Raw genomic sequence first — 17,961 nt, forward strand, 5'->3', positions numbered from 1 at the left:
CCAGAAACCCTGCTTCAGTTTCATAATTTAAGGATGTCCAAGAAACCAAAATGCACACACAAATTTGACACAACATGGAAGTGCTGATCTAAAATAGGGTAAAGCCTGTCTATACCATATTACTCAAAATAAATATTTAAGCAACCGCACACTAAATAAAGAGTTAAATATGCAGCCATTTTGCATCTTGCGTTGACAATTAACCTTTCTCGTTTGGTGATTTGTAACGCAAGCAAATCCTGTTATCAGCAAATATAGCACATGGCTCACACACACACACACACTCAACTCCAACCCCAAACAGTGGCATAAGTGGTGTTTATGGTCTGTAACGAGAACAACTACATAAACACTGGGTAGATCGCACTGGTACACACAGCCAAGCTAAATGATACGAATATAGAGAGAGATTTCACAGCAACTGGCTACAAACTTTGTTTTTTTTTAAAAAGTAATTTCCAATTTTTAGTAGTATCACAGTATCTCATTAAAGACATAGAAAGTGGCTTTTAATGAAAGTAATGTTGGTATCTAATACACTGAAAGCAAGTCCTCATGTGACCCACGTGTTTCCACTGGGGCTGAACCTGTTATCCACAATGCCTACATCACACCCAAATTCCCAGTCTTTGGCAAGATTCCCACTCACATTGTGCCGAATCATGTGGGCCTGCTGCTGTTGCCATGGGGACATGGTAACCTTGCCTCAGACCTGGGGGTGGTGGAGAGATTGGGGTTGTCATCCCTGACAGTATGCAGAGCAGAAAACAATGGCGAGATGACGCATCAGATGATATCTCGGAAAGAAACAATAGAAGAGTGCACTGAACAATTACTGGCAATCAAGTTTGGGAAAGACATCGTGGACTTGGCAAAGCAAAACCACAAACTGACAAACAGACAATGGTGCTGACAAGCATAAATAGTCAATAACAGAAAAACAAAGATGCAGAAAACAGATGAAGAGTCAAACTTGAGCTGTTGACTTGACACTTGACCTGGACTCTTAACTGTGAACCTCCAAAGTCTTTGTGTCTACAGGAAGAAGGGTTCTAGGGGAGACTGCAGACATTTTTGCTTTAAAGTCTGAAACTTATGTCTTTTTTTGCATTTTAATCACAAACTCTGATTTAATTCCCCTGCTTTTATCTGATACAAATTAAATTTGTTTCAAATTCTGCTTATCCTTAAACTGTGTAAATTAACATCAAGTACAAGCCACCCTACTATCTGAATATAAAACTATTACAATTTTGTCATTAAAATGAATCTGTCATTTAAAATACAAGATGTGAAATGTCGGTTAGGGTCTTATAAATCTTATACACAGAAGTTTACACCATTACTGTCACCACAGGAGGATGGTGCTCATGTTTAATAGTGATTTCCTCCATGTACATCATTTCTAAGTGGTTAAACTGATAATGTCACAACTCACCCTGTGTTACAACCATCCCTGTTAGAAGATATTATTGTATATCTGTAGAAACTGTGCTACATAAAGCACTAGAAAACGGAGTTCTATAATGATATTAGTTCAACGATTAATACCATTTTTGCCATCACTTAATTTTACAATGTTCCAAACCTGTATGACTTTCTATTTTTCGTGGAAGACTAGATATTTTGGAAAATGCAGGTTTAGTGTTGTTTTGGATAACACCATGGACAAAAACAGTAAAAGCAGTTAAAAATATTGCAGCAAAAAGGAAGTCCTACAGGTTTAAGAGAGTAAATAATAAAATTAGTTTTAGCATGAGAGTAAACAAAAATGTTTTAAAGGAACAATTTATAAAACTTTTAAGATGAAATTGTGATTGCTTGTAATGTAAATCAATGAGATTTTTATAACATGATACAGTATGCTCGAGACTTCATTTGGACTCAACACGTGTGCCGAAAAGATCGAAAAGATAAGTTAGTAGGTGGTAACAAGTTCCACTAAAGAGTAAAACTGAGTGGTGCAGTACTCTGACTTCACAGTCTTCCAATCAAACGCAGCACACTGAAGGCGTCAGGCACAATGTGCTGAGCTTATGGAGTGATCAGTCAGTCCCACATACTACAGAGGTTGCTCTGATGGGGCGAATCAGTCTGGGTTTGAGCCATACAGTTGGGTGGGGGTTGGAAGTGGGGTTGTTGGCAAGGTGAGGTTGCGAGGCTCCAGCTGGAGGCTGGCTGACTGATGGACAGAGGGGGGGTGTAGCCAGTCTGGCCTGGGCGAGGAGGAGAGGCTGGTGGGAATGGCGGAGGGGTGCTGGACCCTGGCCCAGAGTGGTGACTGCCTGTCTGTCCAGGCGCTGGGCTGCTCCAGCCTGCTCCCCCAGGCTCCTACCCCTGAGTGGGCATTTCAAAGGGATATGCCTGCCCTCTCGCTTTCAATCACACTTTTGCCCTTGCTCTCTCTCTCTCCCTCCTTTCCCTTGCTCTTTCTTTATCTTTATCTCCGACTTGTTCCCTCTTCCTACCACTTCTGTCTCAATCATTTAAAATGACATTCATTCCGATGTTAATGGTTCGCCAATCACAAATGGCACATGTGGTATTAATATGTCCTACTGCACTTTGTTGGTCTTTTCCGATCTGTTTGATTTTGACCGATTCATCAGACTCTGACCAATGGCACTGTGGGGCAGAAAGCTAGAATGAGAGCGGTGTAGAAGGAGAGGAGGAGGGATGGAGTTGTACGGCTGCACTGGACCCATCTGCCCGATGTCTTCCCCTGCTGCGGAGCATGATGTTGCTCCATGACTCGATGGCTCCACCATGGTGCTGACCATTATGCTGCTGCTTTATTGAACTGTGCCCCAGAAGCTCCACAGCAGAGACCACGTTGATTTCAAAGCAACTGAGCTCTTCTTCCCTTCGCCACATTTGTCGTTTTATATGTTTATGACTCCATATGAGTCACATTAGGTTTTGAGAATCATGGTAAAATTATAAAATATTATTTTTGTTAATATATGTTTTTACACAAAATCCAATATGGTTTAATGATAAATTTGTTTTTTTGTTTTTTTTCGAAACACACATTAAAATTAGATAATATTACTTGATTGCATTGTATTAGAATAGTTTAATATTATGTTATTTTAAAATGTGCATTCGATCATGTATTATTTTTTTAAACATTATTTTCCTCCCCATTGCTTGGTGAATAAATAAATACAAGTACAAAATACACTTAAAGATTGTAAATGATATTTTTATGCATTTTTTATACAAAATGAAGATTTTTAAATGTAATTTACTGCAAGTCTTGGTTGCTTATATCAGCATCATAATATCACCTCATCAAAAATGTCCATTAGGTCGCACTTTATTTTAAGGTCAAATTCTCACTATTAACTATGACTTTTGCCTCCGTAAACTCCTATTTTAAGGCTTATTAACAGTTAGTAAAATATTTTTTCAATCAGCGCAAAGAAGGGTGATTTATAATTTTAATAGCATTTTACGTTACAATTTAGAGAAGTTTGATAGACTTGTTATGGTGTTTCTTATTTATCGGCAAGTCTAAGCAAAAAAATTATGATTCCAAAAAAAATTATTAGTTTGCATTCTAGTTTTCAAGAGAAACACTCATTCTGCAAAGGTCATTAAAGCGACAGTAAAAACATCGGGCTGCAATTGATTTGACCACTCTATTTTTCTATTGAGCTTCTGTCAGTTCCTGAGCTACCTATCCACCACCTCCCATGCCAGCAATTAAATGTGACTGCTCCACACCCTCTGTCCGCTCCTCGTCTCCCACCTGGCATTTTCTGGGCAGTAGGTCTAGTGAAATTCCTGCATCCCTATTGCCAGCCGCAAGGCGGTAACCACTCGGTTTTCTGTGAGTGTTCCCACCCCCAGCACAAACACACACACACACACACACAGCCTGTCCTGTCCCAGTCTGCAACTCTGGCAGACTCTACATTGTTTTCAGCAGTATCGGTTCCCCATGGAAACCAGGAGAGCTGCGAGTGGTGACCTGTCATGTTAATGTCGAAAATAAACACCTTTTCAGTTTACAACAACAAATTAAATGCTTCCTGTGTAAATGTCTACAATATAAATGACTCTAGGGTATATCAGTGCAGTCAAATAAAATGAAATATAAATGCCTTTCTTTTCAGATATATAGGAGGAGTCATAGAATACCATATAGTTAAGTCAAAACGAACCATGTTAAGATGCAGTCTAATTAAAATTAAAACAGAAAGGTAAAATATGTAACTGCAAAATAAGTATAAGACTGCATCATGCATCATTCTCTCAGAAAACATTTTAGATGGTGAATGCTCTCAGTTTGGAGAAAGAGCAGCCAGAACCTAAGCATTGTTTTATCAGTGGAAGAGGAGATTTAGGGTACAGTTTGGGAACTTCTTATAAGCAAGTACACAAGCACACACACATGAGATGGGTCTTGTGTTTACACTCCTAATTGGAGGGGAGGGTTCCAGTTGACAGACAAGCCCTCAGAGATATACAATTGGAGAAAAGAAAGACAGCCTGTGGCTGGAGTCGGGACAAGAACAAGGAACGTGATGAGAACGTAATGGAAACATCCAACAGACAGAATTATGAGAGCCCCAACAGACAGCCTCCACTATTCCAAAAGAGGTATAAAGAGTTAAGAGGGAGTAGGCACTAAAAAAAGAAAAGAAAAAAGAGTGTATGTTTTTTAGAAGAAGATTAAAATATTTATTTGCATAAAACATGAAGAAATAGTTTTGTGCAAGAGCATTAAAAATAGAAAAAGAGGAGAGAGATGTGTGTGAACTGGCAGTGTATAAGACAGCAAGATGGTACAATTTGGAGTCTGAGTGCTGGTGTATGAACAAGAGTGCCAGAATGTCACTCAGAACAAAGTGGGGTTTGGACGGGGCACAAGCAAGGAATGCTCACCCCATATGGGGGCTCGTCCTCGACTCACATGCCTTTCAAACTGGGTGCAGGGTTAATTATATAACATAATTAAAGACTCAATAATGTTAACGTGCATATTCGAGGATGGGTGCTCACAATTTGGCTTGGGAACAAAATAACAGAATTAAGTGTTTTCTCAATTCGCAAAGGGATAGATCATCCGAACATGAAAATTCTGAAAACATGTTTCCACTGTTTGTGTAATATACAGAGAAAATCAGGGGGATCGGAAACAACGTTAGAAGAACGTTCTTTCATGTCCATGTTACTCATGTTTGTAACACCGTGAGTCTAAAAGTGATGCATAAACAGACACACCTTTACCTGGAAGGCAAGACAGAAAGGAAAAGAGGGTCACAATCATAAATAGCCGTTACTTGTTCCTGTTTGGTGAATTTTTTATGGGGATTTCACAGCCAGACTTGCAATAGAACATTTCCTAAATGTGATCTTAGGGCCTTGCAGACTACAAGAAAGACTTCCAAGCATTTAGCACATAATGCCTGAATAAATCCAACCATCTCTGTTCCTGTGCCTTTGAACTCTGAGAGAGGCGAGAGAAGTGAAGCCCACACTGCAGGGCAGGTTCCACCGTGTACCTCATGCAATTTTTGCTTTTCTCAACTAGATCTGTATAATAAAGACATTGTGTGTTATCATTATTCCTTTGGAAAAGTGAATTTGACACAATTGCACTGCAAGTTCTTTGAAGATCTGAGTTTGTAGATCTTTCACCAGGTTCACCTTGAGGGCCTTTTGTAGTGTGTGTGTGTGTGTGTGTGTGTGTGTGTGTGTGTGTGTGTGTGTGTGTGTGTGTGTGTGTGTGTGTGTGTGTGTGTGTGTGTGTGTGTGTGTGTGTGTGAGAGAGAGAGAGAGAGAGAGAGAGAGAGAGAGAGAGAGAGAGAAGCGAGAGAGCAAGAGCATAGACAGAAAGCATGTTTATGCATAACTGAAAGAACGTTTAGTGTCCCCTTGTGTGCACTTGTTTGTCCTTGTCAGTATGGTGGAGGGCTTACTTTGCCTCATATTGATGACTTGAAGGGAAGAATCGGTTTAATTGAATCCATTTGTTTACCGCTTGGCCCCCGTGTAAACAGCAGACAAACAATTACAGTAGTCATTAATAACCGTTAAATATTTTCAGATGATACTAAATGCATCATGCATATGCACAGAATTCTGTCTTGATTTCGTGGCTTTTTCTGGAGGTTATAAAGTGCGTTTATGTACAACAAACATAAAAAACTGTGTAAAAAATGTGTGTATTTTATGGAAAATACTGTAAACACATTTAAACACTCAGTATAGTTGCCGTTTGAGTAACTGCACTAAGGAATTGTAGCTAATGTTTTCTCTCTCTCTTCTCTTCTCTTCTCGTGTCTTTCTCTTTCTCTTTATCCCCAGTCTGTTTCTATATGTAGATTGCTGTAATGTATACTGTGCAATCATTGGCCGTTTCCCCCACCCTTCCATTCTGACATCCTTATTTTCTCGGACCGTGACGCCTAACATTTAACCCCTTTTAAGTTTCCTGTACCTTGCGCGAAGATGTGGCTCGCGGGAAATTATGAATGTCAATAAAGATCAAACAAGCTCTTTTATTCATAGTTATTACGTTGTGCAAATATGCATTCCTCTCATCAAAAATGACTCTGTTATCGCTTTTAAACACTGTCATAATTATGTCAAATCAGATAAACATTTAGGGAAATTTTAAAGCAAGTTCATTTGTAATGTATCATGATAAATTATGTCCATTCAGCCTTGTCGGATCTCTAAATTTAGAACCTTAGAAAGGAAAACAAAGATCACAATATAGGCCTAGCCTATGTAATACCGGAGGATACAGTCAAGTCAATCATTCATTTAAATGTAGGCTATCAACAAAGTCCTTTTTTATCAATCAAACACTTTCAGAGTAACTGCAACATTGGAAAACAAAAAGTTCCAATCTTCAGTTGTTTAATAAAACTGTGAAGAAACTGATTCTACTGAGCTCCTCCAAACATTTACATAACATCCACTTTGCTTTTGTCCACCAGTGCTTGCAAAACCTCTGGATCTGCAGGGGAGACAGAAAGAGAGATTATTATTTTAATGGTTTTCAGGCAGACTCATAAATACTCTTAATTTTTTATTTATGTTTGTGTATAGTAGTAGAAGTAATAATAATAATCATAATAATAATGATGGATCGTTGTTATAAATAATAAAATAACAGCCATTATATTTTATATAATTTAAATAGTATTTATTTAATTATTGTTGTTGTAGACTGCCTTTTTCTTTGTCTGTTTTAATGGGATAATTGTAAATTGTATGTTCAGTCATAAAAAAAAACGAAAAAAAAAAAACATGAAAGTGATAAATTAATAGACATTGTTACATGATCAGATTTAAAATCCAAATAAAGGATTAATATTGCAACTCGCCATTGAACCAACGTGGAGATTAAAGGAAGGGTGTAATTTAGTGGGATTGCGCTGTTGTGGCCACAAGGCGCGAACACGCATTTTCACTTTGACAATCCACAATTCCTTTAAAGATGAGAGTTCCCTCCGGACGCGGGGCGTTTAGAATTAGATAAATAATTTAGCAGTTTGAACAGCGAGAGGCGAAGCTGGGCGAGATCCCAGTGATAAAGGCACGCGGAATGAATGATGCTGGGTGAAATCATCATAGCTGTGGCTTGCGTGTTACTAAAGAAATTACCCAGCGCGTTAATAAAATGTGAAACACACGCTCCCGTATTCTACCGTCTAAAAAAATCTGCAGATATGAACTTTTCAAGTGCTTTAATACACTATCAGATTCAAATCTTAAATGAAGAACTGCAAAACTTCATCATATGTCCATGTTTTGTATATTGCTTATTTAGATGTTCTCGCAGTCCTACAAGCACATTAATCATTATGTTCGTCTTTGACATGCAGCGACCTGCAGTTTTCTCCTAAATGTGATACATGGGCTCGGGCGAATGTGTTCAGAGGAGAAATGGCACTTTGCTTTGAAAGATTAATGTTTAATTCCCAATCATTCGAACACAAAAATTCCAAAAGCGCTTGCAGTGAAAGACATTGTTTATGGATTTCCAAAACAGTGCGTGGCAGGTGGATGTGGGGAAACATTAAAAAGTAAATCACCAGGATAATCGTGGCTGTCATCATCTCCAGAGCATTCCACAATAGCAGGTGCAGAGCTGAAGCTTTATCCATCCGGTCTGGAAGTGTAAAAGTTTTGTTGTTGTTGTTGTTGTTGTTGTTGTTGTTGTTGTTTTCTGCATCTGTAACCCAAAGAAAGATCACACTTGATTAATGGGAAGCCTTTCTTAGATCTGTAACACAACATAAAAAACCTGTTATAGGCCTAGACTATTTTTTAGATAGGTGGATTCTAACTGGATCGAAACAATATAAACTTTTTATTAGTCATGTTTTTAAATTAGCTTTGCGTTTACGTTCTCAAAACGGCACCATCAAATGCAAGTACTGCAAAAGGAATAGAATTGATAGAATCCAGCCATCATGACGTCAAATTATAATTATTATCATTATTATTATTACTCTAGTTGTTGTTGTTTATATAATTTATTAGCAGTGTAGAAAACAGGAAAATATAAATCTTAATAATAATAATAATAATAATGCGCCAACATTTGTTATAGTTATGCTTCAGTAATATTTATCAAAATATTACAATGTTATGTTTAAACAGATTAAGGTTAGAACGTACTGATCAGTTTTGGATTGGAAATTCTAGTTTGCCATAATAAGGTAATCATGATGATGACAAATAAAAACAACAACTAGTAGCTGTAATAGGCAGGAAATATTCATATATTATTTTATTTAGAAAACGTTGCATTCCATTTAAACATATCTGTGCTGGATTCAATTAAACAAAAATAAACTTGCGCCAAATAACAATGCTCTTAGTTAATATATTGCTCACCGTTGTTTATTTGTCCGTGCATCTCGAGTCATCCGTCAGCTTCTCCTCTTCTCAAGATATCTCAAAATGTGTAGACTTAAGCTGTTATGATACAGTCGGCTTTCCTCCCACACAGATGAATCCCGAAAGACAAGTCTCGAAGTGGATATTGGCAACATGTTGTTTTTAAAATTTTTAAAGGTGCACAATTCACCTCCTCGTTGCGCTTCCCCGCACTGGTTCCACGTGTTTTCTACATGCCTTATAAAAGGCCATAATCTAGCCCCATGGCAATACGACGCACTCATCTCTTGATACATTTGGATATATCAGCTTGAGCACTTGCAGTTTGAGCGTCATGTGGACGAGAGGACAGTTTTAAGGAATTAAGTCCCCGTAAATCCCTCCAGCTACGCAACACACATGCAAGAGGTCTGCGTGGATTCAAGCGTCCGTGTTCAACATTTGTTTTCTCGCGCTTTAACCTTGCTGTTATAAGAATAATAAAAACGGAGATTGCTGTTTTCACACGTTATTAATAATCATGCTCGAGATTAGGCTATATAAATTAAACTATTGTTTCCTTTGCAACTTTTTGAAGTGGTTAAGATACAAACTAACGCAGGCTCACTGAGGGCCACCGCAGTAAAACAAAAAAAAAACAGATCATTCATGCAAATATATAACAGCGTTGTTTTTAAGATAGGAGTGTAAAACCTAAAACCTTTCCACTTTATTCATAACACTATGTTTTAATTTTATAACATAAAAAACATTCCGTTGACTCTCAGAGATGAGAATGTGCTCCGCTAGGGCCTCGCTCTCATTGGCTGGAGAGTTTGCATCAAAAAGTAGCTGTCGACATTTGTTTCCCTGCAAAAGGCCCTCGAGAGAACCAGACTCCAGTCCTGAGCTCTTCATTGGCCAGCGTGCTGTACAAATCAGACTCCAGCAACTTCAACCCAGAAGAGCAGCGAATCATAACCGTATGTGCTTTAATCTCTCGAACCATTTTATCCATCCAGGCTTCATCATAACTCATTTGCTTCACGGTTTGATGAAAAGGATTTTATCTTGATGTATTCAATATTTTTGTAACCATTCAGACGTACTATATTCGCTATTGGACATAAAACTTTAACGGACTTCGAAGTGAATCCAGTTATTCAGTAAGTAGCCCGCCTTATGTAGTCGTGTGCAATATATTTTTCTGCATTAATATTTTGCCAACAATGCTATTATTTTTATTAGGAGTAGTAGTAATAGTAGTCGTTAGTGTGTAATATAAATTAATCATCTTTTTATGTCTCAAACGTTCTCTTGATTATTGTATTTTGAGAACGTCAGACAATTAACCTAAAGCCTATGTTTATGCTAGGTTTTATATATATATATATATATATATATATATATATATATATATATATATATATATATATATATATATAAACGACATTTACTGAGACACACTTGACTTGTGGTAGTACACCGTTTCACTTTTTTTTTTTTACATTTTAATTTAAATATGGCTAATACTAACTGATTGGTTTTCTCGCTCATTTTAATCGTTTGGGTGCAAATTGATAAATAATGAGCGAACAACCAGCGAAATATTTCTGCACACTGCTCTTATTGCTGATGAGAATATGAATACAAATAAACAAGTAGTAGCCTACATAACATGCATTTTATATTTTGTCGTTGCTTACCGCTTGACATATTCCCCCCTTTCTTGAACTAGTACTTATTTTTTTAATTTCAATAGTTTGTTCTGTATCACGTCAGAGACACCGCTGCTTTGAAAGTGTGTGTGTGTGTGTGTGTGTGTGTGTGTGTGTGTGTGTGTGTGTGTGTGTGTGTGTGTGTGTGTGAGTGTGTGTGTGCGAGCGCGCACGCGTGAGGTTTTTATTGTAGCTACTCATGCACAGAATCAATGAGGCCAAACGTTCAGCTGAAGAGGTAGCGTCCAATAATTAGGGGTGCGCGTGCCACACGGATTATCTCGTTAATTTATCAACAACAACATTTATCATAATTAATTTTGGATGAGGTAATTACTATTGAGCGGCTGCGCAACTGGTAGACGAGGACTGTTTTAAGTGACAGATTGTGGGACGAAACCGTTGGAATAAAAAAAAAAGAAAGAAAAAACCCTTCGTTTTTTCTACATAAGGCTGGATTTTTTTGTTTAATAATGTCGTCATTTATTAAGACAGGATTGGGTTTTGGATGATGCTGAACCTTGGTTAATAGAGTTTTGCTTGTTGACGCATAGCCTATAATAATAAACTTTTTAGCCTAGCTAATAGCCTAATCTACACGTTTCAGTCAATTATTTTAAAATGCTAATATCTAAACTAATCAAATTAACTAATGACACTATGTCAGCAATCTAAAGTGACAAAATGTTTAATGGAACATCTAAAGATTAAAGTTGCTCTTTTCAGAATAGAAATAACGGATGTCATTTCTGTAAAATACTAAAGCACGTAATTATAAGTTTATAGCTACTCTTCTGAATGATATGAGTGGGGAAAGGAGGTGGTTACTTTTGTCCCTCGCAAATGGAGCTTTTGTTATTAGCATTAGTTATCAAGCTAACAGTGGTCTTTGTTTCCACCAATAGCTCCCAATCAGTGCTCTTGTGCCGGAGACAATTAGCCGGGTTCCTATGCAAATTGTGTTTCGGGCTTGTGTGCACATTTGAACGACTGAGTTTTGTCTTTGTGAAGACTTGTTGCAATTAATAGATGTTACTTTTAGGGGATGGTGGGGAGAGGGGAGGAAGGGGAGGGACGGGGGCGTTTGTCAGGATGAGCTTCGTTCATCTCAAGAGGACAGCTGGAGGTCTGGAGCGGCTTTAAGAGCAAGTCACGGTGTGGACATGCTTTATTCTCCTATAAGTCATCGCAGCTAGAGGAACCCAGTCTCTATCTTATGACAGATGTTGAAACAACAACAAGCTCCGCTGACGCAATTAAGTGAACGTCTCCATTTATCTTTGTTGTTTTTGAAAACAGGGTTTTTGGTTTCACCTCCACCGCTGAAGACGTTAACAAGCTAGAAGCAGAGATACAGATAAGGAAAAGAAAAAGAGACTGAAAGGGCCGGTGTTCAGCCTTCCGAGTTTTCTCCAACTTTAACCCCCCACAACCATCTTTAGCATGATGTCGTATCTCAAGCAACCACCTTACACGGTCAACGGGTTAAGTTTAACTACCTCCGGCATGGACCTTCTGCATCCTTCCGTGGGATACCCAGGTGAGAAACAGACCCTCGATTTAATCATTTTATGTAATATATGATTGGAATGAATGCACACAGGGATATAATGAGTTGTCCTTTATGCATTCAGTACTATGTAGGTTAGTTACACTTTTGCTCGCATGTGTTTTAATTTAAATAGTAGGCCTGGCTGGTTTAAAATGCTTTCTAGTCTTATAATTACACTTCCACTCCAGTTATGAAGCAGTAATAAATTTTGAACCATTCTGTTTTTTGAAATCCAATCTCACACAATACAATAATAAGTTGTGAGGTTTTAAAAAAAAGTTGTTGGAGAATTAAAAAAAATGTAGGCCTATATATTATTCTGATATATTTAATAGGAACTATGTTGTTTTTATTTCACTAATGATACTACATCAAAAGGGAAAAAGTTATTATATGATATGTTTTATAAAAGGCTTTATTAATGTATTTACGCTTATCATTTTATTTATATTAATATTTTATATTAATGTTTCATTTATTAATATGTATAACCCGCTTTTAAAATCTAAGCATGAAAAGTTTTCGGATGGACAACCATGTGATACATTTGTTTATTTAAAACAGCGACTCCTCGAAAGCAGAGGCGGGAAAGGACAACATTTACTAGAGCGCAATTAGATGTGCTGGAGGCATTATTCGCGAAAACGCGCTACCCGGATATTTTCATGCGAGAGGAGGTGGCCTTGAAAATCAACTTACCGGAGTCCCGTGTACAGGTACGTATCAAGTCATGCAAGAGTTTTCAAAATAAAACATCTGAAAAACCATATAAATCTTTATAAACTGAGAGGCGCACTATCTTTATGTCGTTCCTTATTTTGCGCAAAGATTAATGCTGGTTCATGCCGAAAATATTAATAAACCCTGTTTTTACGACGTCAGGTTTGGTTCAAAAACCGAAGGGCAAAGTGTCGCCAGCAGCAGCAACAACAACAAAACGGAGGCCAGAACAAGGTGCGACCTGCCAAAAAGAAGAGTTCTCCAGCGCGGGAGGCCAGTTCTGAGAGCGGGGCGAGTGGCCAGTTCACCCCGCCCTCCAGCACTTCAGTCCCGGCCATCTCCACCACAACCGCGCCGGTGTCCATTTGGAGCCCGGCCTCCATCTCCCCGCTGTCAGACCCACTCTCTACCTCCTCCTCCTGCATGCAGCGGTCCTACCCCATGACCTATACTCAAGCGTCTGGATACAGCCAGGGCTACGCTGGTTCCACATCCTACTTTGGGGGCATGGACTGCGGCTCTTACTTGACGCCCATGCACCATCAGCTGACCGGGCCAGGATCCACTTTGAGCCCCATGAGCAGCAACGCTGTCACCAGTCACCTGAACCAGTCTCCCGCGTCCCTCCCCACGCAAGGTTACGGTGCCTCGGGGCTCGGCTTCAACTCCGCCGCGGATTGCTTGGATTATAAGGACCAAGCGTCCTCGTGGAAACTGAACTTCAATGCTGACTGCTTGGATTACAAAGATCAGACTTCCTCCTGGAAATTCCAGGTGTTGTGAAACTAACAAAAGTCTGCCATTCTGTCCAATCAACACACTAAAAGACCATAAAATAAACCTTGTAGACCTGCCATCCTTCCAAAAACAGAAGTGTTCTGTTACACGCGAACTCTCCGAGATGGATGGGTTGCAATGTGCCCGACAGCGCTTTTGAAGTCCGTCTTTGACGAAATATCTATTTGAGCTACATGCACCCCTTGTGGCCTGCAAAGTAGTAGTTGAAGGGTCGTGAACGCGTATAAACATAGGCCATCTGACCACAACCTGTTGTTTAAGGTACACGGAATCAAAGTGAATTTGTAATAAGTTAGGTCAAAGCCACGGAACAAATCCTTACTCAAGAAAAGAGGAGGGAAAAAACTACATGGCAAAAGGAGCCAATCTTTTGGTTAAGTGCTTGGAATGGGCAGGCTTTCTCTAAGCCTCTTACAGCACGCCGACCTATTTCAGTGTTGGCAAGACGAGAGACACTTCCATCAGGAGGATGATAGAGAGGATGTGTGCGAGTGTGTGTGTATCTGTGTGTGTGTGTGTGTGCTGAACGCCCCCATGGCGAACTGGATGCACTACTTTATTTAAGAAAATGTGTTTATAAGGAATCAATATGTAGTTTTTAAAAGACAATCAATGTGTGTCTTATATAAATGGTACATTTGTGTTTTTTTATTTTTTATCTGTGCTAGCCTTCGAAACTGTGATCTGTTGTAACTGTATGCAATTTGTGAGCTCCGTCGCATCTGCGAAGACTCGGCTGTGATTTTAATAGATTTTAAACTTTTTTTTCTTTAAGGAAACACGACGGTAAATAATACTAGTCACATGATTACTATTGGATTACTTTCAAGAGACAAACGATCTCGAAAAAACAGGGACTCGAGATAATGTGTAAGAGAGGAACTGTCTGTCCCCGTTCATTGATCTCGATTGGACATAACTGATAGAACCACCCACCTGGATCTTAAACTTGTATGGAGTGGTAATGTGGTCTCGCCACAGAAATATGAATAAACAATTTCAAATGTGACACCATATTTAAAGTTATAAAGTCTGGACGAATTATTAAAATTTATTAAGAATTATGTGTGTGCTTGTGTTTTAATAGGTTTGCTACAATAGACTGAAATGCAGAAGCTAATAAAAAGGTGATTAGGACGGAGAGGCCCGATTTATGAGAAGAAAGAAAAAAGACATCCGAACCACAAATTTTTAATCAATCATCTTGTGCGACAATGATGCAAATGAAGTGTAGCCTACGTTTAAACAGTTTATTTATCAGCTTGATTTTAATAGTTTAAAGGCGCTCTAAATGTGAATCATTTCATTTATTAATTTCATCCCAATTTAAAAATGAAACAGTGTCCGTTTCCTTTGGATGAATGAAAACAGGAAACCCCGTGCATATCCACATTAAATATTAACAGCATTCTCCTGGTTGACTGATTCACAAGAAATTGTCCACGTTGTGATCCAATCATTTTCTAATAAAATATGCGTCAACAAGTGGTTTATAAAGGGTCATGCTTTGATAAAGTGTAGGCCCACTCAGAATCTTAAATTAAAGGTTAAACTTGAAAAGCACTGGCTTGTATGAGTCCTGTAATTTGGCTATTAAACATCGGGACAAAGTAAATGTATCTTTGGAACTGCAAGGCATGAGCACATTTTAATTATTTCTCATTTTCCCCGCCGGGTTTCCGGCCCTTTCGTTTTAAGAGACACGGCACCAGGAATGCGCGGTTTGGGAAAGTCGCGCTAATCCGCGCCTCAAAGACCAGCTAATCCCAATATTTCACTGGCGGGGTTTCTTTAGGGCAGAAGGCAATTCAAACCTAACTCAAAGCCTACTTTAAAGACCGCCTTTTCTGAATGCAGAACCGCACCATTTTGCTCTGTATTGCAATTTGCAACAACGGGTGGTATTTCACAATAGAAAAGTGTAGCTTGTGTGTGTGTGTGTGTGTGTGTGTGTGTGTGTGTGAGTGTGTGTTCCTGTCGTAACAATTATACAAACGTTAAAATAATAGGCTACTGTGTACTCATGACACGAATTCAGAAAAAAACAATTACATTAAAAATGAACATACAATAGTAGCCTACTAAAAAAATATTGATTTAAAGGGGATACAATAAAGAACAAATTCAATACTTTAATTCCAAATTTGATTTTAACGGATGAGGACATAGCTAACACCCCGGAGACCTCTGTGGCTGAATAGAAAACTTTCTCAAAGAGTCCCCTCGGTAAAGGAGGGGTAGCGGACTGAAGACTCTAAAGTCGGGTCTTGGAATAATTCTATTGTAAGGGCCTGACTTGAGCGACATCTCATAATTACACTAGTTCACTTGGAGGCATGGAGTCAGAATCGAATCTTTGAATTATTCCATCCTAATTGCGAGCAGTGGAACATTCAATTATCGTCCTTGACATTGGCAAATAATCTCCTTTTCATTCACATCACTAAAGACAATTAAAAGAATGGTGCGAAATGATCGAAACATTCATAGCAATATTAAACCATTTTCAAATGAATTTGGAACGAAATGTAGCTTAATTAATGCTGAATGTTCGAAATTTGCCCAGAATTCATTGTCAGAGATACTTTTTCTTAAATAGCTTCTCATACTGTCAAACAGTGCAATAAAGAAAAACAAACACAAATGTACAGTATATGCAGTCGATGCGTTACACACAACACTGTATTAATATGTGATATGTCAGACAAGTTAAATAAGCACTACAGCGAAGACGAAAACAAACCTCAAGAATAACACTTAGCAATAACTAAATAAAACTACGCGTAAAAATGGAAATAACGTTGCCTGACTTTAGACTGAATGTCTTAATAAACTAAACTAAATTGTTTTACAAACACAGTTGAAAGTATTTTTATAGATCACTGTTTATTAATTCATTATTCAAATGTGAAAATTCAAATTTGAACTATAACCTTTTTTTTTTTTTTTTTTGAAGCAGCTCCATTTTCATTCTAACTTTAGAACCTCGTGTAAATGAAAATTTTTATTTACATCGATTTTCTTCGTTTTTACACCTAACGATTAGAGGCCATGGTCATTTTTTTCTCTCTCTCTGGACCACGAAGGAACGACTGATGTTATGGATAACATCAAGAAAAAAGAAAAAAGAAAGAAAAACGGATGATTTTGACTTCTAAAATGACATTGACCAGACCTCGAAATACCCTACAGTATATTTTTTAACACGTGTCGCCTGTTTTGTTTGAAGATGCACAGTACAAGACGCTCCAAGAACAGGATTTTTTTTATAACAACTTATAAAATATCTGAATCATCTTCTGTCTCTAGAGCTATTGCCTAAAATCAAACCGCTTTGTTTGTTAGAAGATTAAGATGTTATTGGCCAAGTAAACCGACGCACAATACGAATAAAACTACGTTAATTATTAAATATTATACGAAATAATATTTCAGCGCGATATATACAATTCACAAAACAAAGCAAAATATTCAACACATGAATTGAGCAACTTAAAAAAAAAAGCTGTTGAGAAAAAAAAGAGTGCAACTGGAAAATAATACTTTACATTTAAACCCCTGATAAAGTGATCACATTATATAAGTTGATAATGTTTGGAATTACTTTATTTATGAACTATATAAAAAAATAAGAAAATGGGCGATAACCAGATAAAAATAAATCCAGTATTGTAGCTTTGCATCGCTATACAATTATATATTTTCATCCTAAAATACTTGAACTCACATAAATCATACCATTGTTTGTTTAATCCCTTTCATCTATTACAATTTAGCTGGAGGTGAATGATCACATCACACTAATTTAACCACACTCTTACAACGATATGGGCTTGCTTTATCGCAATAATCCACATTATAATTTTCATCGCCCATCCAACCGTCATGTCTGTAAGCCTGAAGTGAGAAAATACTTGGGCTAAGTAGGTCAATTACGACAGTTACTGCCATTGTGGCGGGCAGACGTGCCAGCTGCAACGACAGTTCAATGAATTTTGAGCCACTGTTACGCGAAACTTTACGCCATTTCCACCTACCCCCAACACTTAGGGGGGGTCAATCACAAATTGGGACCCTACAGAAATATCTTCAACAGGTGAAAACAGATGCAGTGCTCTTTCTGGATTCCTGATTTATCACTGTAAATAACTCACCATCTTAGCTGATGCTCTATACATATGTCATCATGTATGCTGTCATATTTCTGTGCCGCACACGGCTTTCAACTGTACAAAAATCAGATATAAATTCATTAGCCCCTATATATTGTAGATGTACATAAATTAAAACAATGCTGAGGGGGAAACGCATGGATGATATTATTTT

General features: G+C 38.0%; 1 protein-coding gene and 1 long non-coding RNA gene across 3 annotated transcripts; one reads left to right on the forward strand and one right to left on the reverse strand.

The window, feature by feature from the left end:
• Nucleotides 1-6,498: 6,498 nt before the first annotated feature.
• On the reverse strand, nucleotides 6,499-9,512 carry LOC132112120 (uncharacterized). Its single transcript, XR_009424897.1, has 3 exons — nucleotides 8,866-9,512; nucleotides 8,058-8,197; nucleotides 6,499-6,976 (listed from the first exon to the last, which is right to left on the reverse strand). It is a non-coding gene; the product is annotated as an uncharacterized LOC132112120 (long non-coding RNA).
• Nucleotides 9,513-9,738: 226 nt separating this feature from the next.
• Nucleotides 9,739-14,696, forward strand: otx2b (orthodenticle homeobox 2b). 2 transcript variants are annotated; one of them, XM_059519351.1, is made up of 4 exons: nucleotides 9,739-9,830; nucleotides 11,865-12,105; nucleotides 12,682-12,833; nucleotides 13,000-14,696. In XM_059519351.1, the coding sequence occupies exons 2-4, from the start codon at nucleotides 12,009-12,011 to the stop codon at nucleotides 13,618-13,620; spliced, it is 870 nt and encodes a 289-aa protein (XP_059375334.1). In that variant the 5' UTR covers nucleotides 9,739-9,830; nucleotides 11,865-12,008; the 3' UTR covers nucleotides 13,621-14,696. The 2 variants fall into 2 exon arrangements, with proteins under 2 accessions (XP_059375334.1, XP_059375333.1); XM_059519350.1 differs by having other exon boundaries at nucleotides 9,744-10,013.
• Nucleotides 14,697-17,961: the final 3,265 nt, after the last annotated feature.

The sequence above is a fragment of the Carassius carassius genome, chromosome 31, assembly GCF_963082965.1.
Source record: "Carassius carassius chromosome 31, fCarCar2.1, whole genome shotgun sequence".
NCBI classification, from domain to species: domain Eukaryota; kingdom Metazoa; phylum Chordata; class Actinopteri; order Cypriniformes; family Cyprinidae; genus Carassius; species Carassius carassius.

Excerpts from the sequence above, each read along its gene's own strand:
- otx2b (XM_059519351.1), top strand. The coding sequence starts at position 12,009 with ATGATGTCGTATCTCAAGCAACCACCTTACACGGTCAACGGGTTAAGT. Across the intron at positions 12,106-12,681 it reads TCCTTCCGTGGGATACCCAG|CGACTCCTCGAAAGCAGAGG; the intron begins GTGAGAAACAGA and ends TATTTAAAACAG. Across the intron at positions 12,834-12,999 it reads TACCGGAGTCCCGTGTACAG|GTTTGGTTCAAAAACCGAAG; the intron begins GTACGTATCAAG and ends TTACGACGTCAG.